Source organism: Chondrus crispus, genomic scaffold, assembly GCF_000350225.1.
Source record: "Chondrus crispus Stackhouse genomic scaffold, scaffold_5, whole genome shotgun sequence".
Taxonomy (NCBI): domain Eukaryota; phylum Rhodophyta; class Florideophyceae; order Gigartinales; family Gigartinaceae; genus Chondrus; species Chondrus crispus.
The window spans coordinates 499,084-521,355 of NW_005179334.1; the positions used below are offsets into that span (position 1 = coordinate 499,084).

Consider the following 22,272-nt stretch of genomic DNA (forward strand, 5'->3'; position numbering starts at 1 on the left):
CGTCACGCCCGACTTTAGCTTTTCCACAGTCCAAACGTCCAGCGACAATGTCAATGGCCTCATCATATCACTGCTCACTGTCTTCATCATATCCAACATCCTGTCAGTCACTTCCAAGCTCATCTTTAGCTCCCGCGAAAAAAGCTTCGAATACTCCTCTTGGGTCCGCTCGTTCATCTTTGTGAGCAGCGACGACCCCATCCGCATTCTCTCTTGGGTTTGGCACAGGTACTCATACAAGGAGAAGGGCAGCACACGTTACAGGAACGAAATCCAACTCCGCAGGCTTCTCCTCCCCCTTATGGCGAGGCTCTTCATTTTGGTTACTGCCATCACATCTGTTGCCATCTCCATCCCGAGTGAAAAGCGCCTGAGTGGGTGTGAGAAGGGCGATTTTCGAATCCAAATGGACCCTAACGTTCGAACGCCGGCTCCGGATTTAAATAGGGTTTGCGCCGAAATTCCGCTGACAACTACACTGGGCGAGGTCAGGTCCTTTGTGTCGTATTGTTCTTGCTTAGTGGAGTTAGGGTTTGATTTTGTTCCTAAGGGGGAAGGTCAAGCCATAATTTTTTCGATAACTGACCGCAGAGGTCGTCTAAGGACGATAATAAGTAGTACGGGAGAGATTGTGTCAAGTAAATTTTACATCCAGTGGGTTCAGAACAGACGGCAAAGAGAGAACGACACATCGCTCCTCTTCACAAATTTTCATAAGATCGATTCCGGTGTTCATCTCCAAGTCATTGCCAACGCACTCCGTTCAGAGACAGGACAAGAATGCAACGCCATGGTTACCACCCCAGAGATAGAGTCTGAACACGGTGGAAGAGGGAAAGGGCAGCGATTGGATTGCGATTTTGATGCCCTCGGTCTCATATCAAGGATCCAAGCGTATGTCACAGGCTCATTGACTTTGAACAAGCATCGTCGTGGCGAAATGGACAATCGATTAGAGTTGAATCCCCTCACCGGCGAAGTGCGTGAAACGGCTGCATGTCCAATTGACGTCGTTGTCAGTCGCCCGATCGTCAACATCCTCCCGCTCGCCCTCATGCTCGTCTTGTGGGGTATCATCAACGTACTCGTTAGCATTTACACGTCTAGGCGGGGAAACGCTTTCGACATGGGCTTCCATGTCGTCAAGGAAGCACTGGGGCACGACACGACTTCCAACCCTCTGGAAGAAAACTCGAATCGCGGAGAGGCGATGGAACTGCCCTTGCGCAAATGGCGCTGCGGCGCTGGTGCTGCGCATGAAGGCTTTATCGGGCGAGATGGAGATGTCCCAGTGCAGGGCTTTGACTCCTTTACAAACGTGTGTGGTTGCACGCAAGTGGTGACGGAGATAGAAGCGGCGAGTGCGCTGGCGGAGTCTGCGCCTGGTACGGCGGCTCCTGATGACAGGCTATGGCACGGGGCTGCGCAATGGCAGGTGCAGCAGCAGGCTGACGATAAAGCGAAGCAGACGGTCCCGGTGAGCCACACGTAGTCCGGATCAGGACTGTCGCAGCAGTCGCGCGAACCGGGGCCACCTTTTAGGGCGCTGCCTCCCGCCATGCAGAATTCGCCGGTGTCGGAGCCGCCACATCATTAGTAGCTACGCGCGCCGACTTGAAGTTTAGCACCACCGGCCTGTAACTTGAACGTGATTTAAAGCACTGCAGGGGATACACAACAACGCCCTCTGAGTGCAGTGCGCAGCAAGATCACGTTCATTTAATTTACTCCGCTGCAACGGAAGACCCAATTATGAGGTCTTTTAGGATTTGCAGCAGACCAGATCATAGGCTTTAGTAAAAGTCTTACTAAGTAAAAACCCCATGGTGTCAAAGCACGAGCCGGCGCGGGTGTCTTCTGCTGCCGCGGTCATCGCGGGGGGCGTGGGAGAGACGCGGCGCGGCGGTACAGCGGTGGTGGGGGAAGGGGTGGATGGATGGATGAGGTGCAGATTTACGTCATGTGAGTGTGGCGGGGGCGTGGTACATAACTTTACTGCATGCACAGTCGGGAGCCAGGGAGGGACGTGATTGCTGCTCTGCATTGTCACGGCCCACAGGCGGTAAATTAGAGCGTTGAAGCGGCGGTGGCCGACTTAGGGCACTTCCGCGGCAGCAGTTGTGTAATTCTGTGTTGACCTCACTTGATGTAGTCGGTGCCCCGCAATACTGTGATCATACTATAATTGCGTGGCTAATAGCAATAATTACCTGTCCGTCCATGTGCATCTATGTGAGTCAAGACATAGCTACCTTGTCCACTGCATTGGTTCACTTCCCTTTTGTGTACCTCGATACACTTTTCTATAAGTACTGTAGGAGATCGCTACTCGGAAATGGTGGAGCAGCGACACCGATGTAATCCACCTCATCCGATACATTAAAGTTCTCACATTGTTTCCCTCTGCACAGTTGTCTTTATATTCAGTTATGGGCCCAGATCTGCCCTCGCGTTCTCGATTCTCTTGGGACATCAAGACCCCTCCTTGGACAGATGGGAAGGGTTCTCAGGAAGGATAATTCGATTCAGTTCAACTATGGAAGCCGTTTCACGATGCTCTTCAAGCTACCAATCCAAACAAGATACCTGGCAACCTCCAAGGCATTGTTTTGAAGTCGCAACTTTATGGAAGAGCCAAAGATATTGTTAAGCGAATTCCTTCTGATACTATTACTACTGATGACAGTGCACTCGCAGTTGCAAAATTGATTCACAAAGTGGACCCTCTTTCCAAAGTTTCCGAGTGCTATGAGAGATTCACAGGGTTACTGCAGTCGAAAAGAGGATCAAATGAGTCTCTCAAAAACTTTGAGTCCAGATTTTTCGCCCTTGTTTGCCGCTTCACCGATACATCTGATACCCATGATGCTCTTCTACCGGATTCACTTGTCTTCTTTATGCCGTTGGCGAACTGCAACATCGATAACAACCAACGTATAGCCATACTAGCCGCTTTCGCTCCGAAACCCTCAGGTGATGCGGAAAACTCAGTACTGGACAAGATATCCTATGAAAGCGTTGCCTCGATCATTCGCTCCTCTGACAATCCAACTGAATCAAGATCAAGCTACACTGAGACTCTTTATGCGCACAGTGCTCAACGCTTTCGTTCTGGTTATCGGAAGCAGCGAAAAAGACTGGCACCTCACGAGCTTGCTGACTTGAAAAGCAAATCGATATGCAGGTCCTATGGCATTAAAGGGCATTGGGCCAACGATAACATTTGTCATAAGTCTGGCCCAGCAGCTGCAAAAGGTCCCATCAAGCATTCAAATTCACGCCAGCATCATCTCCCACAACATGCAGAGCAAAACGGAAACAGAACTGGAAGCGTTGCCTTTTTTATGGGCACGTTATCCCATGACATCACCGAGGGAATGTTTGGTCCGTTGGTCGATGATGGAGCACCGTACATTGGCCTAGGCATGCAACAACTTACGGACATCGCGGAACAAATCATGGTTGGATGGAATGGGCAGCTTGGGAGTTTACCACCAGAAGTTCGCGACCGGCCGTTTTGGCAATACGGAAGGGGTTCGCATGCGAGTATGAGAAGACGAATTCTTGGTACAATTGTTTTGTCCATGAGATCAAATCAGAACGAGCAGGTTGACGTAACACATCTCGTTATTGCAGGCTCCTCCCAATGGGTCATTGGCAGGAATGTCACGAAATGTACTGACATTATTCATCAAAACGGTAATTACATTCGGTTCAAGCATATCTCTGGCAGACAAATCTCAACTGTGCAGCTTGAGGACCATGGGGATCACAGCTATATTCCGCTGAGCCGTTTCTTTCACAAAACATTTGCCTCCATCAACGACCCAGATACAAATGCCCATTTGGCATACTCATCTGGGACACCCCTCGATTCATTTATTGCATCTTCCCTGGATATGAGGCACATTCTTCAACGAGTTCATGAACATGTATGTGAACACGCCAGTTACAGTGACATGCGTACATTGCTGCAAAGGAATCAACTGTGGACTGATGAATCGCGTCTACTACTGTCATCGATACTGGAAAACTGTCCCCATTGCATCCTCACGAAACCCCGCACGTGAATGCGCCACGTCTCTCTGTCAAGGCTGACATCAAATTTCAATGAGGCTGTATGTGTGAATCATTTTTTCTTGACGGAACAATTATGTTTCATTTAATGGACAAAGCTACCAGATACTCTTTTGCAGCTGCGGTTCAATCAAAAAAAATATCTGAGGCCATAATTCTTTTCGACACTGCTTGGATCAACATGTTTTGGGCTCCAGGCATAGTTTTCGGGGATAAGGCTTTTGACACGGACCAATTTCGAAACCACTTGAAGTATCACGACATTCAGTTTGCGCCGATCCCTGCCAGGCGCCATAACAAAAACGCTATTGATTCTAAACACCGCGTCATTAGAGACGTTTACCTTAGGCTCTCAGGCCAGCATCCCACTGGCAGTCAAGCCCTACTAGCCGTTAATGCTGTAAGGGTCTCAAATGACCTGTATGGGAACGACCTAGCCTCCGCCTATGAGCTTGCACATGGCTATTCCAGACCATTCCTGACCAAGCATCGCATTGCACTTCCCGATGAAATAAGAGAGGCACATGAGGATCTGATTGCGAAAAGAAAATTAAATAAGATCATGAGATCCCATTCGATCAAAGAAAATCGCATCAATACAGGAGATATGGTCCAAGTTTATGTCAAGCATGAAAATGAGAAGCGTGGAGTATGGTCAGAGCCAAAGCCGGTTCTAAAATTTGACAATGCATCTAGAACAGTTACAGTTTCTGGAAAAGGATCACGTGTCCTTGAGGTAGCTGTCGAAGATGTCCGCCACGCTCTTGCATCCAGAACTCTCACTGAAATTATTCAGGAGGCGATGAATACTTGTGATGAACACCTGTCTGAAGCGCTTGTTGCACCTTCTCACTCCGACCAGGATAGGAATTCTCAGAAAACTGCTTGTACTTCAAATAATGATTTTTCTGAGATTAACAATCTTGAGATACATCCTGCATTCGAAGGGGACTATTATCTGACGTATGCACCCGGTGGTACTGCGATACAATCAGCCAGGATCGAACTCCTGCCAGGCACGACTCTCTCTAGTTCTATGCAAAAAGACCTTAAAACATATGAATCACGTTTCGGAAGCAAAGAATTCATGCTTCATGAGGCACAAGGTCTTCCAACCCATGTGACTCACAACGCCTACGTCACAGAAGAATCCTCATTCCTCAGTTTTTGCACAAAAGTACACCGCGCAAAAGTTTCTATGTATGCAAATGTCATTGGAAGTCATGTCCTCTACAAGATACAGACACTAGACGACGATTCCAGGCTCTGTAAAGCACGCATTGCGCCACATGGAAATCATGACAATGAAAAGGCAACTCTCAAGACGGATTCTGCATCTTGCCCTCCGGTTGGATTCCGCTTTCTGCTGTCAATCTGTGTGATTTACCGGTGGATTGTCTCAAAAATAGATGTGAAGAGTGCCTTTCTTCAATCTGGCAAAGCTGAAAGGGATGTTTACGTCACGCCACCACGCGAATGCCAAGACCGAAGATTTGTGTGGCTTCTGGACGTGGCAACGTATGGTTTAGTGAATGCGAACGCCAAGTGGCAGCGCCATTCTGATGACACGCTTCTGGAAATAGGACTGTGCTCACTTGGCCACATTCCACAAGTCTTGTACTTGAAGGATGAAAATCGACTGGTACTACTCGTTGTAAAAGTTGTCGATGATATCCTAGTTGGTGGATCCGAGGAACATAAGAAACGATTTATCGAGAAACTCAAACCTGTATACACGTTAGGCACAATTGTGCACCTTCCCGGACACCTAAAGTTCTTTGTAATTTCCGTCACACAAGATGAGAATGTTGTCATCAATATTTCTAATGACGACAAAATGCAAGAAATCACTCCATACTGTCTTCCGCGTCTCCGCCGAAAAGATATTCATGAACCGTTGAACTCCGTAGAGAAGCATGCATTTCAGTCTATCAACGGTTCCCTTGGATTCCTCGGTATGTCCGTCAGTCCTTTTACTGCATTTGCATCTAGCCACCTGCAACAAACTGGTGGAACCCCAACTGTGCATGATCTTGTGCGGCAAGCTGCCCGACTCAAAGACGTCAAACACCTGGGCACCACCTCCTGCTATAAAAGACCGGTCCAAAAAGGTCACAAGAATCTCACATTTATTATTTTCGCTGATGCGGGTAGGCCGTCCACACATGGACAGCTAGGTTTTATCGGTGGATTGCTGATTGGTAACGTCCAGTCAGGGTCTATTGTGCACATGATAACCTGGAGTTCACATCTCTCAGCCCGACCCGTCAAGTCAATAGCATCTGCTGAAGTATTGGCATCGGGATGTGCGATAGAAGAAGGCGAGATATTATGTGACGCCTATTCCAAGCTTTTCGGAATAAAAATTCACCTGCACGTCTTGGTCGACTCCAAAGACCTGTTCAACTCTTTATCTACTTGCCGTACACCAGAAGACAAGTCAATCAGAGCCGATATTGCACTTCTCAGATACAATTTCGAAACACAGCTCGTCAATCAAATTATTTGGATCCCCGGCTCAATGGATTAGCGGATCCTCTCACTAAGAAGAACTTGCCACTCATGCAGGCGTTACTGCTTACCCTTTTTTCTGGTGAACTTCCACTTGACTTTCCACAGATGGAATGCCGAGAATCCTCTGCACCGCTTGGTTGACAAATAAGTGCGGGGGAGTGTGTAATTCTGTGTTGACCTCACTTGATGTAGTCGGTGCCCCGCAATACTGTGATCATACTATAATTGCGTGGCTAATAGCAAGAATTACCTGTCCGTCCATGTGCATCTATGTGAGTCAAGACATAGCTACCTTGCCCACTGCATTGGTTCACTTCCCTTTTGTGTACCTCGATACACTTTTCTATAAGTACTGTAGGAGATCACTACTCGGAAATGGTGGAGCAGCGGCACCGATGTAATCCACCTCATCCGATACATTAAAGTTCTCACATTGTTTCCCTCTGCACAGTTGTCTTTATATTCAGCAGTGCAACCCCGCGGGAAGAGGATTTGGCAACATTACAACGCTCCGGCTGCTGCCATGAGGAGAAAAGGGCTCAGCAGGACTGCCTGGCATGTCAAGTTATGTGGGCGGGATCGCTTCCACTCTCTCGGGCGGCATGAAGCAGACGGTGCGGGTCATAGAAAACCCTTGTGGCAGACGTCTCCCAAAAGGGCGCCACCAATGAGCAACCAGACGCTGGAGATGCCAGACTGCGACCCATACCGCGCCGGTAGCTCGCTGGGCGCCGCCTCGCAGGACGACGCGAGCGCCTCTGCGCGTTGGGGATGACCCGCAGCTCAGGCTCTGGGGCGCGCGCCGGTTGCACGGTACACTACAGTGAATCCTCGCTAACTGCATATGAAAAGTGGACGGCTTACGTATGCAATTGGCGAACATATGCACTTGTCGAAAATGTCCATATATTGGGCATCTATGGAACATCAGTAAACGCCTCATTTTTATTCAAAAAATTCAGATATGCGGGTCTGCCGTGCTGACTTGGCCTGCTGGAGTTTTACATCACGCTGCAAGGTGCGCAGAGAGCCCAAGACTAGCGGGTCTGCAAAGTCCGCGCTCTCAAGAAGGTGGCGCACTACAACAATACACCTCAAGCGCTCTTCATATCCGACCCCCTCCAAGTATGATGCAGTCTCTGCATCACTTTCCTCGCTTTCAACTTCCCCTTCTGTCATCGCCGGCACTGCCTCCGACACAAGAGTTGTGTCATCGGCTTCCTCTAAAACATTGTTCTCATCCCCAGGATTTGTTATAAAATCAATATCCATCTGTGTCTGAGGTGCGAGGAGTTCGGACAATGCAGCCAATACCTCTGCCACTGTACTATCTTCAACACTTTGCACCTCTTCAGTTCCCATCACTAAACCCGTGTGTTACCAGCAATTCTTCAAAACTGAGGCTGGAATGTCGTCCCACATTCGTCTCATCGCCTTCATAGAAGTCAACTGATCGACTTTATATATATTTTCCACCTTAGCATCCATATAATCCAGCCCTCTCTCGTACTGCCACTTCCGATATCGTACCTTCAGTGCAGCGATAATGCCTGCGTCTAACGGTTGCAGTTTAGACGTAGTGTTCGGCGGCAAAAAAAACAATCTCCACGTTATCGAGTAGTGGCAGAGTTTCCTCTGTACCATGAGCTGAACAATTGTCGAGTAGAAGTAGCACTTTTCGGGATGGACTGGAACGAGAAATTTATGAAGAAAAACGTAGAATCCATGTAAAGCGCTCGTCATCCACGCTTTTTTGTTTGCGTGATAGTCAAACCCCAGCTGCTGTCCTTCATGTTTCTTAAAACACCGAGGCTTCTTTTCTTTTCCAATAAACATCAGTGGAAGGCGCTCCCATACATCCGCGTTACAGCATGCCAGGTAAGTCAAGCGGAATTTCTCGCCTTTTCGACCAGGTAACCTTTCACTCGCTATCGTGGGATCTGGTGCCATGCCATAGAAGTGGCCAAACTCGTCCGAATTGAAAACATCACAGTGTTTATAAAACTGAATTTTACTGCGTAGCAAGGGCATTTGACGATCAATTGCAGCCTGGTCTGCATCTCCCGATTTGCCATGAGACTTGATGGATTTAAGGTTCCACCGTTTCTGGAAACGGGTCAACCAGCCTGAGCTAAACATAAGCTTGGTTTGTTTCTGCGGCGGAAGGGACAAGTTCATGAGATGCTGTAACCTCCTTGCCTTCCCTATAATTAAACTTCCATTCACACAGCGCCGTGCGCGAAATTGAGCATTGATCCAGGAATGTAATGCTGCTTCCAACTCTCTACAATTGCCATAAGTGTAGCGCGTGTGGATTGCTGAAGGAAAGAGGGACGGGTGAGTTGCATTTTTGATAATGCGAGAGATGGTAGATTCGTTCGGCTTACGGAGGAGGTGGAATTTGTCGTAGGCCCACTGTGCGAGCGCTTCTTGGTCAAATGATTCACCTGCAGAAATTCGACGCACCCGCTCGTCTATTACTTTCTGTTTCTGGACGACTGTGAGTGAGGTGCGTCGTGTATGGGAGTCCATGTTGTTTTGGTTTGGTGGTTGAGGACGATTGTGAGGCAACTGGGAGAGCGTGTGCCTATAAACCATGGTGTTGCGATGTTTCACAGTAAAGTGAAGTTGGACTGTAGCCTAATGCCTCTGTCCTACGGCCTAAATTCTGCGTGCCGCCGCTGGTGTTGACTTTGCAGTCCACCGCCGGTGTTGAATTTGCAGTGCGACGGCGATGGCGAATCACTGCATATTTGTTGTCATACGTTTTTATTTGTTTCATAGGTTGCCTCTGTATGAGGGTTCGATATGATTGAGGATCACTTTCTTGATGCAGTTATGCGGTATGCAGTCCAGTGTCATATGCAAGCTGGATTCGCCACTCCGCAGCTGGTAGCTGACGAACGCATGCAGATATCGAGAATATGCACAAATCGAGCATGCAGTTAGCGAGGATTCACTGTATACTGCACCCAGCGTCCCTCACTTGATCGACACATTCATCACTGTTCAAGTAAATATCACGGGCCGTCCTTTAAAAGAAGGATTGGTACATTATTGTGAGGTAGGTTACAGCGCAGACTGCTGTGCGAGAGCAGACTGCCGTACGAGTACATTGTAGGTGCATAGCACGTCGTGGTCATTGAGAGATTGGGCATGCTATATCTCTGCGTCAACAGAAAACGATTTCCCACTGACTTCTCCTCAGAGCGCGAAAGCACAATAATGGTTGCTCCGAGTATTGCTCGGAACATGGGCACGGGTGCTTCCCATGTCTCGGGCTGAGAATTTAGTGGAGCGGAAAAGGCAGTCACTCATAGAGAATCGGCATCGATGTACGAGTCTTTTCTTCACCCACACAGTCCCACGAACACTCTTCCATCTTACCGGGTCTTTTCATTTATGGGCTTTGGCGGGGTCTTGTGCCAAACAACTGTTCAAGTGGTCAACCCATTGCCACAGCAACGTTCAAGTTGGAGCGATGCTGTAAGTCGTGATGATCGGGTGTAAAGCAGACATGAAAACTTGTAATGTGGCATGCACACGTGTACACATACTGTAGTGTATATCTGTAAGAGCATCCCCACCGGTTGGAGAGTGAATGAGCAAAGAGCTAAATATTTCCAACACTTGTCATTCAAATACTGGTGCGCATGCCCAGGTGCATTTGTTCACATTTGGCATTTTTAGCTCCGACATCAACACACTCCACCGGTGTTGCCAGAGCTAAATGCAGAGACGCACTCAAATGGAGCAGTCTTCATTGGAGGAATAGTTAAATCCTCTGGATTTCAGCTGCTCTGTGCCGGCCATTATTGTGATGGGAACGAGGCTCGAGATGGAAGAGGCAATGATTGGGTGGGTTGGTGAGAGCATGTTCTGCACCTGGGAGAGCGGTGTGCGAAAGGGAGCGCATAAACAGGGTGGTGGTTGGGCAAGATCGCATGTACCTTGCGATCGATGCAGGAGAGGCGCAGGTTGGAGAGGGAAGCGCAGCAATACGCGAGTGAAACATGTAGGAGAACGGGAAGTACTGTACGAGCAGATTCCCGCGACCAGAAACCAATAACTGCTTCGCACTTGTGTCGTGGACTTTTGGCTCTGGGCTATTTTCGAGGTGTAAAACCGACCGATTTGCACCCTGGAAATACCCCCGGGCTAAATAATTTTACCTTTTGACTCCCCGGTGGAGCGGATTCACCAGGGTGTAAAAGCTAAAATTTTACCTTTTAACTCTTTGCTCATGCCGGTGGGGATGCTCTAAGCACCTCTGACTGATTGGCTTTTCAACGTATTTAACGGAGCAGAATTTATCGCTAAATGCCGGTTTCCAGTTGCTCGGTTGTTGGCCAATGGTGGCAAGATATGTGCACGTTCGCACAATCGGCCACGGCAACGATGATGTCGAACCTGTGGTACTATAGTACACGCATGACGCGCTGTACATACGCCCAGGCGTCCATGCTGGACATTCAGAAGAGATCTCGAGTGCCCAGACGTCCATGCTGGACATTCCGAAGAGATCTCGAGTCTCCTTGTTTGGCCGACGGCCGTCATACACACCTGCGACTACGCAATTACATGAGAGCGGCGCATTGTTGCCGTGTTCAGACTCTATGTTAGCAAGCTGTCCCAGAGTTAATGCACAACAGCAGTAAGAGGACCGCTCTCCCACACCGCGCCCGTACGAGTTTTGTCCCTCCTCATGCCCCCGGGCAAGCTGTCCATATCTCTCCAACAAACCGCACTTCCTTGCTTCACATTTCCAACCGCCCTCTGTTTCGAACATAAAGACAACACTTTTTAACCATCCACTTCCTCCTCCCCAGGTTTTAATCCATCCTTCTCGTTCGCCTCTCCGTCTCGCAGCTATGACTCTCCTCCAGGAGTTGAATGCCACGCCCGACTTTAGCTTTTCTACAGTCCAAACGTCCAGCGACATCGTCAATGCCCTCATCATATCACTGCTCACTGTTTTCGTCATCTCCAACATCCTGTCAGTCACCGCCAAGCTCATCTTCAGCTCCCGCGAAAAAAGCTTCGAGTACCTCTCCTGGGTCCGTTCCTTCATCTTTGTCAACAGCGACGACCCCATCAGCATTCTCTCCTGGATTTCGCACAGGTACTCGTACAAGGAGAAGGGCTGCACACGTTACAGGAACGAAATCCGACTCCGCAGGCTTGTCCTCCCCCTTCTGGCGAGGCTCTTCATTTTGGTTACTGCCATCACATCTGTTGCCATCTCCATCCCTAGTGAAAAGCGTCTGAGTGGGTGTGAGAAGGGCGACTTTCGAATCGAAATGGACCCTAACTTTCGAGACCCGGCTCCGGATTTAAATAGGATTTGCGCTGAAATTCCGCTGACAACTACATTGGGCGAAGTCAGATCTCATGTGTCGTACTGTTCTTGCTTGGTTGTGTTTGGATCTAACCTCACTTTACCGGAAGGCCAAGGCTTACTAGTTTCATTCACCATAGAGCCGGGTCAACTATGGACGGCATTGAGGAGCAGGAAAAAGACAGCGGCGAGTGCGTTCTACATCCAGTGGGTCAAGGACAGACGGCAAAGAGGGAAAGACACATCGCTCCTCTTCACAAATTTGCGTAAGATCGATTCTGATGATCATCTCCATGTCATTGCCAACGCACTCCGTTTAGAGACAGGACAGCAGTGCAACACTATAGTTGCTGGCGAAAAGTTGGAGGAGGGCGGCACTAACACGAAATGGCAGCTACTGGATTGCGATTTTGACCCCCACAGTCTCATAGCAAGGATCCAAGCGTATGTCACAGGCTCATTGACTTTGAACAAGCTTCGTCGTGGCGAAATGGACAATCGGTTGGAGTTGAATCCCCTCACCGGCGAAGTGCGTGAAACGGCTACATGTCCAATTGACGTCGTTGTCAGTCGCCCGATCGTCAACATCCTCCCGCTCGCCCTCATGCTCGTCTTGTGGGGTATCATCAACGTACTCGTTAGCATTTACACGTCTAGGCGGGGAAACGCTTTCGACATGGGCTTCCATGTCATCAAGGAAGCACTGGGGCACGACACGACTTCCAACCCTCTGGAAGAAAACTCGAATCGCGGAGAGGCGATGGAACTGCCCTTGCGCAAATGGCGCTGCGGCGCGGGCGGCGCGCATGAAGGCTTCATCGGACGAGATGGAGATGTCCCAGTGCAGGGCTTTGACTCCTCTACAAACGTGTGTGGTTGCACGCAAGTGGTGACGGAGATAGAAGCAGCGAGTGCGCTGCCAGACTCCGCGCCTGGCACGATGGCTCCGGCCGACGAGCTGTGGCGTGGGGATGTGCATCCGCGGTTGCAAGGACAGGCGTCGACTTTATCATCGGCGGCCCCGACTGACAACTTTGCATCGCAGACGGCCGCGGTGAGCAGCTCGTGGTCTGCGTCCGGGCTGCCGCGGCGGTTGCCCCAACCGGGACCAGCTTTTATGACGCTGCCTCCAGCCATGCAACATTCACCAGAGTCGGGGCGGCCGGGGCAGGAGTAGCCAAGGTGCCGACTTCGTGCTTTGGCACCACCGGCTCAATATACAGAGTCTGTTTGTGGCCACTTGATGATCAAAAAGTGAAAATTCAAAATTCAAATAGTGAGCTTTGAACACCACAAGGGCTAATCTGTTTGGCAAAATTTGGTGGTTGAAACCTCCCAAAAGAAAAATTGAAACCGTGGATGACATCAAAATTGAAAAGAAATAAAATTCGCAGACTTTTAGGTTATGATAACGTTAGGTTGATAGATCTATCACACTAGAGTGCTCAGGGAAGTGGTAGTCTTGAGGTCTCAAGACTACGTACTTTGTCGAGAGATCATCCTTCTGCATGTAGGCGAAGTTGGCTGCGTCATAAATGCGATTTAGAATTTCAGGAGTGCGCAGCCCGCGTGACATGACCCCTATACACCAGTACACTTGCTGCTTATCTACAGAATATATCTATGCTGTGCATTGTACAGACAGCAAGCTTCTCTTGTCATGCATCCACCCATACAACACAGCACTACAATTAGGGCACTGCCATTAGGGCACCTTTCCTCGACATCCCAATAAAGCCTTCGTCGCTTCCCCCACCGATAGAGGAAGGAGGCATCGAGCGTTCTTGGCATCAATCACATGGATGAAGCGAGAGCGACGCATTGCTGCCGTCTACTACATTGCTGTCGTCTTCACGCTGTATGTCACCAAAGTGTCGCGAATCAACATGCACTCACAGTGACGAATGGCTCTGACGCTCTTCAGAACCTGCCGGTGCGGATACCGTCTCAAACGCCGAGATGGCCCTCCACTTTCCCTAGAAGAAACAAGCTTACTATGCAGTAACTTGCTTCACAAGCCGCCCTGTCCTGTGTTTTGCGAAGAACGCAGCTCTTCGAAACATTCCCTTCCCTCTCCCCTCGTTTCAATCTATCCTTCTTGTTCGCCCCTCCCTTACGCAGCCATGACACTTCTCCAGCAGTTAGACGTCACGCCTGAGTTTAGCTTTTCCACTGTTCAAACGTCCAGCGACAATGTCAATGGCCTCATCATATCACTGCTCACTGTCTTCATCATCTCCAACATCCTGTCAGTCACTTCCAAGCTCATCTTCAGCTCCCGGGAAAAGAGCTTCGAATATTCCTCTTGGATCCGCTCGTTCATCTTTGTGAGCAGCGACGACCCTATCCGCATTCTCTCCTGGATTTCGCACAGGTACTCGTACAAGGAGAAGGGCTGCACACGTTACAGGAACGAAATCCAACTCCGCAGGCTTGTCCTCCCCCTTCTGGCGAGGCTCTTCATTTTGGTTACTGCCATCACATCTGTTGCCATCTCCATCCCTAGTGAAAAGCGTCTGAGTGGGTGTGAGAAGGGCGACTTTCGAATCCAAATGGACCCTAACGTTCGAACGCGGGCTCCAGATTTAAATAGGATTTGCGCTGAAATTCCGCTGACAACTACATTGGGCGAAGTCAGATCTCATGTGTCGTACTGTTCTTGCTTGGTGGAGTTTGGATTTCAAACTGCTGAAGGGGAAGGTCAAAGCGTAATTTATTCAATAATAGATAAGACTCGACTTTGGACTGCAGTAAGCAGCAAGAATAAGATTACCGGGAGTACCTTCTACATTCAGTGGGTCAAGGACAGACGGCAACAAGAGAACGACACATCGCTCCTCTTCACAAATTTGCATAAGATCGATTCTGATGTTCATCTCCAAGTCATTGCTAAGGCACTCCGTTCAGAGACAGGACAACAGTGCAACACCATGGTTACCACCGCAGGAGAAGAGTCTGAAGACGGCAGAAAATCGAAAGCGCAGCTACTGGATTGCGACTTTGATCCCCACAGTCTCATATCAAGGATCCAAGCGTATGTCACAGGCTCATTGACGTTACAGAAGCTTGGACGAGGCGAAAGGGATAATCGGTTGGAGTTGAATCCCCTCACCGGCGAAGTGCGTGAAACGGCTGCATGTCCAATTGACGTTGTTGTAAGTCGCCCGATTGCCAGCATCATTCCGCTCGCCCTCATGCTCGTCGTGTGGGTCGTCATTAACGTACTCGTCAGCATTTACACGTCTAGGCGGGGAAACGCTTTCGACATGGGCTTCCATGTCATCAAGGAAGCACTGGGGCACGACACGACTTCCAACCCTCTGGAAGAAAACTCGAATCGCGGAGAGGCGATGGAACTACCCTTGCGCAAATGGCGCTGCGGCGCGGGCGGTGCGCATGAAGGCTTCATCGGACGAGATGGAGATGTCCCAGTGCAGGGCTTTGACTCCTCTACAAACGTGTGTGGTTGCACGCAAGTGGTGACGGAGATAGAAGCAGCGAGTGCGCTGGCAGAGTCTGTGCCTGGTACGGGGGCTCCTGCTGGCAGGCTATGGGACGGGGCTGCGCAATGACAAGTGCAGCAGCAGGCTGACGATAACGAGATGCAGACGGCCCCGGTGAGCCACACGTGGTCCAGATCAGGACTGTCGCAGCAGTCGCGCGAACCGGGGCCCGCTTTTAGGGCGCTGCCTCCCGCCATGCAGAATTCACCAGAGTCGGAGCCGCCGCAGCATAAGTAGCTACGCGCGCCGACTTGAAGTTTAGCACCAACGGCCTGTAACTTGAACGTGATTTTAAGCACTGCAGGGGATACACAACAATGCCCCCTGAGGGCAGTGCGCAGCAAGATCACGTTCATTTAATTTACTCCGCTGCAACGGAAGACCCAGTTATGAAGTCTTTTAGGATTTCCAGCAAACCAGATCATGGGCTGTAGTAAAAGTCTAATTAAAACCCCCATGGTGCCAAAGCACGAGCCGGCGCGGGTGCCTACTGCTGCCGCGGCGCCGCCGACTCAGGTGCATACTTCATGACAGGAAGCAACGTCGTAAAAGCTGGCACCGTTCGCGCGACTGCTGTTTCGGTCCTGATCCGGACCATGTGCTGCTCAACGGGACCGTCTGCGACGTGTAGAGAAACGCATGTGATTGTTGCCAATGACTGCATCAGGGCCGTTCCTAACGACGAGCACGGTGTGCTAGCACGCTAGCACCCTGAAACTTGGCATGAATGTATTGGTTGAAAAAATTATTGGAAATGCTTTTACTCCCGTTCAACCAATCCAAATGTCAGGGTGCTTGCGTGCTAGCACACCGTGCTCGTCGTTAGGAACGGCCCTCAGTCGGCAACACTCGTGTGTGCTCATAACGGACACACGTGGACAAATGGGAAACGTTGACAGGCAGAACAGGTGTGGAAGTGATATCAGCATTATCAATAATCAGGGGAGAAACACACGGTATGAGAAGAGAGCTGGCAGGAAATACCTCAAAGAGCGAATGCAGCCCTTTTAGATATGGGGTGAATGCAATTCTCCGCGTTGCATTCGCGACAGAACCGAAATTATCCCTTCACGTTACTCACAGGTACATATACTTCACCGCTTCATAGAGCGAGGACAAGAGGAGGAGGAGGAAGACGATAGAATTAAAAGCAGACTGACTGTGAGTATTCACAAATTCATTGGCAATAATTTGTTTCGGCGTCCGTACGCGAGACCTCCCGCGCCTCTGCGCGAACCATCTATCCTTTGGATACCGTCACACCCACTAGAAGACTACCTTTTGTATCTTCCCCCCTTAGATTTCACAACAGCGACGCGAAGTCGTCAGTCAGGGGCAGCGTCGACAATGTCAACGCCTGCTGCGGTTGTCCAGTCCCGTGCCATAGCCTGCCAGCAGGAGCCGCCATACCAGGCACAGACTCTGGCAGCGCACTCGCTGCTTCTATCTCCGTCACCACTCGCGTGCAACCACACACGTTTGTAGAGGAGTCAAAACCCTGCACTGGGATATCTCCATCTCGTCCGATGAAGCCGGTGTGCGCACCGCCCGCGCCACAGCGCCATTTGCGCAAGGGAAGCTCCATCACTTCTTCGCGATTCGAGTTTTCTTCCAGAGGGTTGGAAGTCGTGTCATGCCCCAGTGCCTCTTTGATGATGTGGAAGCCCATGTCGAAAGCGTTTCCGCGCCTAGACGTGTAAATGCTGACGAGTACGTTGATGACGACCCACAAGACGAGCATGAGGGCGAGCGGAAGGATGTTGACAATCGGCCGCGTTACCACGATTTCAATTGGACATGTAGCCGTCTCGCGCACTTTGAGGGTGAGGGGATTCAACACCACCCGATTAGCCCTTTCGCCTCGCCCAAGCTTCTGTAACGTCAATGAGCCTGTGACATACGCTTGGATCCTTGATATGAGACTGTGGGGATCAAAGTCGCAATCCAGTAGCTGCCCTTTCGATTTTCTGCCGTCTTCAGGCTCTTCCTCTGCGGTGGTAACCATGGTGTTGCACTCTTGTCCTGTCTCTGAACGGAGTGCCTTAGCAATGACTTGGAGATGAACATCAGAATCGATCTTATGCAAATTTGTGAAGAGGAGCGATGTGTCGTTTTCTTGTTGCCGTCTGTCCTTGACCCACTGAATGTAGAAGGTACTCCCGGTAATCTTATTCCTGCTGCTTATTGCAGTCCAAAGTCGAGTCTTATCTATTATTGAATAAATTACGCTTTGACCTTCCCCTTCAGCAGTTTGAAATCCAAACTCCACCAAGCAAGAACAGTACGACACATGAGATCTGACTTTGCCCAATGTAGTTGTCAGCGGAATTTCGGCGCAAACCCTATTTAAATCCGGAGCCCGCGTTCGAACGCTAGGGTCCATTCGGATTCGAAAGTCGCCCTTCTCACACCCACTCAGACGCTTTTCACTCGGGATGGAGATGGCGACAGATGTGATGGCAGTAACCAAAATGAAGAGCCTCGCCAGAAGGGGGAGGACAAGCCTGCGGAGTTGGATTTCGTTCCTGTAACGTGTGCAGCCCTTTTCCTTGTACGAGTACCTGTGCGAAATCCAGGAGAGAATGCTGATGGGGTCGTCGCTGTTGACAAAGATAAAGGAACGGACCCAGGAGGAGTACTCGAAGCTCTTTTCACGGGAGCTGAAGATGAGCTTGGAGGTGACTGACAAGATGTTGGAGATGATGAAGACGGTGAGCAATGATATGGTGAGGGCATTGACAATGTCGCTGGACGTTTGAAAAGTAGAAAAGCTGAAATCGGGCGTGACGTTCAATTGCTGAAGAAGAGTCATGGCGGCGGGATGTTGAGGATGTAGAAAGAGAGAGAGAAGGGCGTGTGAAGCAAATATGTTTGCCACAAGGAGCTGATGACGTTCGTCCTGGGACTTTGCGCGGTATGCCAGACAGGCCGGATGTGACAGGAGGCTTTTCATCGTGACGGGGTCTTGATTTTGCAACTGTTTGGCGACATACAGTCTGAAGCAACAATTCACCCTCGCTTCCTCCTGTGGATGCAGGATTGCATGACGGGCGCTCAACAACTGAACGAGGAGACTCGAGACCTCGACGGCATCTGGGTACAGTACTAGGATAGAGTGGATGACGTCAAAACTGGAAAAAGCGTTTCGCATACAGCACGTTTCAAAAGTATAGCCGATACACAAGCTCCAAGGTTTTTTTGTCTGCTTGTGCGATGGATCCCCCTTTTTTCTTGCCGCTAACGGTGGTGTTGCATTTTTGCACGCAAACGGAGGCAAAGCGGAGGACATAGAGGAAAGATGGATGCACGAATAAAGAAAGAGTGTAGAAGTGGACCGGCTGTAGTTTTTCAAGCGGAGAGCCTCTCCATGGTGCTCCCGGTCACGCCAAAACGAGTGTTACAATTTGAGATGTGTCACAGAATAGGCCAATGGGAAGGGTATGCAGTACCAACGGTACAGTATTCGTTTTCGCAAAGAATTGCATTGCTGTTGTTGGCAACGCTAAGATTGCATTTGCTTATCATATCTTTTTTGTTCACGGATCAAACGGGCACTGCGTCGTGCCGTTAACAAGCCTTTTCGACAAAAGAGTGTAGAGATCGCGATTAAACAACTACGAATCCGTGCTTTTACCAAAGAAGCGTTTGCTAGAAGCGTTTGCTACAAGTAATTGCGACGCTTGTGACCGCACTTGCCTGTTGAGACATTTTCCGCCAGCAGTCGAGGTCGGGCTGGGCAGTGGGGGGGATAAGAAGCGATTGACTGCCCAGGGGGTCAGCGAGGTAGGAGGCAGGTTACTGTAAAGTTACCGGTGTTTGTTAAATAAACCCTCCACACGCCGTCGCCAAGTGCGTGACTATGAGTCGCCCGTAGCGCGACGGGTGTGACCTGCCAGAATTAGAGCACGACAATTACAATGTGATTAACCAATTACTGTGTGTAAAGACTGAGCAATTGCGCAAGGTGAGCACTGATTGTCATAATTCGTTGCTACATAGATGCAGAAATTCAGAACTTTTCACAGAACTTGGCCCTTTTTGCTCATGGAAGCGCAAAACTCACTACTGTACGTGCAACAAAAAGAGCTGTTCTCATTTGCATTTATGAGGACAAGCCCCCCCAGTCGGATAGACACGAGAGACCGACATACAGATGCGTCCAACTACTGTACCGGATTAAGCGACACCGGCGCATTGTTGCCGTCTAATACAGTACACTGTTGCCGACAACAGCAGCGTGAAGGCGACACCGCCTTCATGCTGTATGTCACTAAACTGTCCCAGAATCAACGCTCTCTCACCGCGACGACTCTTCAGAACCTGCCGGCCCGCATACCGCCTCAAACGACGAGAGAAGCCTCCACTTCCCATGCAAGAAACCAAAGCACCTGTGCAGTAAATATACCGGTAGCTTTACCCTTATAAAACAAAGTACTGTACTTTGCTTCACAAGTCCCCCTGCCCTGTACTTTGCGAAGGAAGCACCTCTTCGAAACGATCCTTTCCTCCTCCCCACGTTTCAATTCATCCTTTCTTGTTAGCCCCTCCCTTACGCCAGCCATGACTCTTCTCCAGCAGTTGAACGTCACGCCCGATTTCAGCTTTTCTACTCTTCAAACGTCCAGCGACGTCGTCAATGCCCTCACCATATCATTGCTCACCGTCTTCATCATCTCCAACATCTTGTCAGTCACCTCCAAGCTCATCTTCAGCTCCCGCGAAAAAAGCTTCGAGTACTCCTCCTGGGTCCGCTCCTTTATCTTTGTCAACAGCGACGACCCCATCAGCATTCTCTCCTGGATTTCGCACAGGTACCCGTACAAGGAAAAGGGCTGCACACGTTACAGGAATGAAATCCAACTCCGCAGGCTTGTCCTCCCCCTTCTGGCGAGGCTCTTCATTTTGGTTACTGCCATTACATCTGTTGCCATCTCCATCCCTAGTGAAAAGCGCCTGAGTGGGTGTGAGAAGGGCGACTTTCGAGTCCACATGGACCCTAACGTTCGAACGCCGGCTCCAGATTTAAATAGGGCTTGCGTCGAAATTCCGCTGACAACTACATTGGGCGAGGTCAGGTCCTTTGTGTTGTACTGTTCTTGCCTAGCGGAGATCTGGTTTGATTCTGCTCCTGACGGGGAAGGTCAAAGCACAATTCTTTCAATAGCTGGCCACAAGGGTCGTCTAAAGACGATAATGAGTAGTAGGGGAGAGATTGCGTCAAGTGAATTTTACATCCAGTGGGTTCAGAACAGACGGCAAAGAGAGAACGACACGTCGCTCATCTTCACAAATCCTGAGAAGATCGATTCTGATGTTCATCTCCAAGTCATTGCCAACGCACTCCGTTTAGAGACAGGACAAGAGTGCAACATCATGGTTACCACCGGAGAGATAGAGTTTGCATACGGTGGAAAAGGGAAAGGGCAGCTACTGGATTGCGATTTTGATCCCCTCAGTCTCATAGCAAGGGTCCAAGCGTATGTCACAGGCTCAATGACGTTACAGAAGCTTGGGCAAGGCGAAAAGGATAATCGGTTGGAGTTGAATCCCCTCACCGACGAAGTGCGCGATACGGCTACATGTCCAATTGACATCGTAGTAACGCGGCCGATTGTCAGCATCCTTCCACTCGCCATCATTCTCGTCGTATGGGTCGTCATCAACGTACTCGTCAGCATTTACACATCCAGGCGGGGAAATGCTTTCGACGCCGGATTCCACATCATCAAGGAAGCACTGGGGCACGACACGACTTCCAACCCTCTGGAAGAAAACTCGAATCGCGAAGAAGTGATGGAGCTTCCCTTGCGCAAATGGCGCTGCGGTGCGGGCGGTGCGCACACCGGCTTCATCGGACGAGATAGAGATATCCCGGTGCAGGGCTTTGACTCCTTTACAAACGTGTGTGGTTGCACGCAAGTGGTGACAGAGATAGAAGCGGCAAGTGCGCTGCCAGACTCCGAGCCCAGTACAGCTCCTGCCGGCAGGCTATGGGACGGGACTGCACAATCGCAGCAGTCGTCGACTTTGTAGACGCTGCCTCTAACTGACGACTACGCGTTGCAGACGGTCCCGTTGAAAGACAAGTGGTCCGAACCAGGGCTTTCGCAGCAGTTGCACCAATAGGGACCAGCTTTTACGACGTTGCCTCCAGCCATGCGGTATTCACTCGAGTCGGGGCTGCCACGGCAGGATTAATCACGTGCGCCTACTTATACTTTGCCACTACCAGCTTGTTGCTTTTCACAGGATTTGAGCACCGCCGGGGATGCATAATACACTCAAAGCGGCAGGAGGGTTTGCGGAGTATTTGACGCGCCTCTATGCGGGGGGGAAAGCAAAACCCTTCTTGAGTTTTGCTCTCACCCCGTATAAAGGGCGACCCTGTCATTAAATGTACCCGTAAGGAAGTAGAAAGCAGCAATCCTCTCGCTTGCTACAGTATCCTAAAGGGATTTTCACATTTTCCTTGACGATTACACGATATTAGGAATTTAAACCACAATTTTTAAAAATTGTGGATCTTTTGATATTGGTGCAAATCATTGCCGCATCTCAACCGCAAAGGAGGCGACGCCTAAACAATGCTAAAACATCGGTTGTGTTGAAGTTCATGGCGATAGACACGTTCCATAACGCCTTCTTTTTTTCATTTTCTCCTGCTCAAGTGGAACGTAAAACGCTGAGGACGTGATGTGCCTGCGATTTCTTCGCCATGCGCAAGCAACTGTGCAACCCTTTGCCACACGCTTATGATTTATTACAGGCGACAGTGAGTGTCAAAGTCATATCAGTTGCTGACTTGGGGAGGTTGCACCGCGGTGATGGTTGGTTTTGGGG

At 49.9% G+C, this 22,272-nt stretch overlaps 4 protein-coding genes across 4 annotated transcripts; 1 reads left to right on the top strand and 3 right to left on the bottom strand.

Moving 5' to 3' along the window:
• Positions 1-12,214: 12,214 nt before the first annotated feature.
• On the bottom strand, positions 12,215-12,517 carry CHC_T00006692001 (hypothetical protein). Its single transcript, XM_005718827.1, has one exon. It carries the CDS (start codon positions 12,515-12,517, stop codon positions 12,215-12,217), a length of 303 nt encoding a protein of 100 aa, XP_005718884.1.
• Positions 12,518-12,938: 421 nt separating this feature from the next.
• CHC_T00006693001 (hypothetical protein) lies at positions 12,939-13,073 on the bottom strand. The gene has a single exon (XM_005718828.1). It carries the CDS (start codon positions 13,071-13,073, stop codon positions 12,939-12,941), a length of 135 nt encoding a protein of 44 aa, XP_005718885.1.
• On the bottom strand, positions 13,074-13,295 carry CHC_T00006694001 (hypothetical protein). Its single transcript, XM_005718829.1, has one exon. The coding sequence runs from the start codon at positions 13,293-13,295 to the stop codon at positions 13,074-13,076; it is 222 nt and encodes a 73-aa protein (XP_005718886.1).
• A 3,894-nt stretch (positions 13,296-17,189) lies between these two features.
• On the top strand, positions 17,190-17,495 carry CHC_T00006695001 (hypothetical protein). Its single transcript, XM_005718830.1, has one exon. It carries the CDS (start codon positions 17,190-17,192, stop codon positions 17,493-17,495), a length of 306 nt encoding a protein of 101 aa, XP_005718887.1.
• The last annotated feature ends 4,777 nt before the right edge of the window (positions 17,496-22,272 follow it).

What these genes read in the sequence shown, in the direction of transcription:
- CHC_T00006693001 (XM_005718828.1), bottom strand. Translation starts at nt 13,073, where the DNA reads ATGTTGCATGGCTGGAGGCAGCGTCATAAAAGCTGGTCCCGGTTGGGG.
- CHC_T00006692001 (XM_005718827.1), bottom strand. Translation starts at nt 12,517, where the DNA reads ATGTTGACGATCGGGCGACTGACAACGACGTCAATTGGACATGTAGCC.
- CHC_T00006695001 (XM_005718830.1), top strand. Translation starts at nt 17,190, where the DNA reads ATGTTGACAATCGGCCGCGTTACCACGATTTCAATTGGACATGTAGCC.
- CHC_T00006694001 (XM_005718829.1), bottom strand. Translation starts at nt 13,295, where the DNA reads ATGTCATCCACGGTTTCAATTTTTCTTTTGGGAGGTTTCAACCACCAA.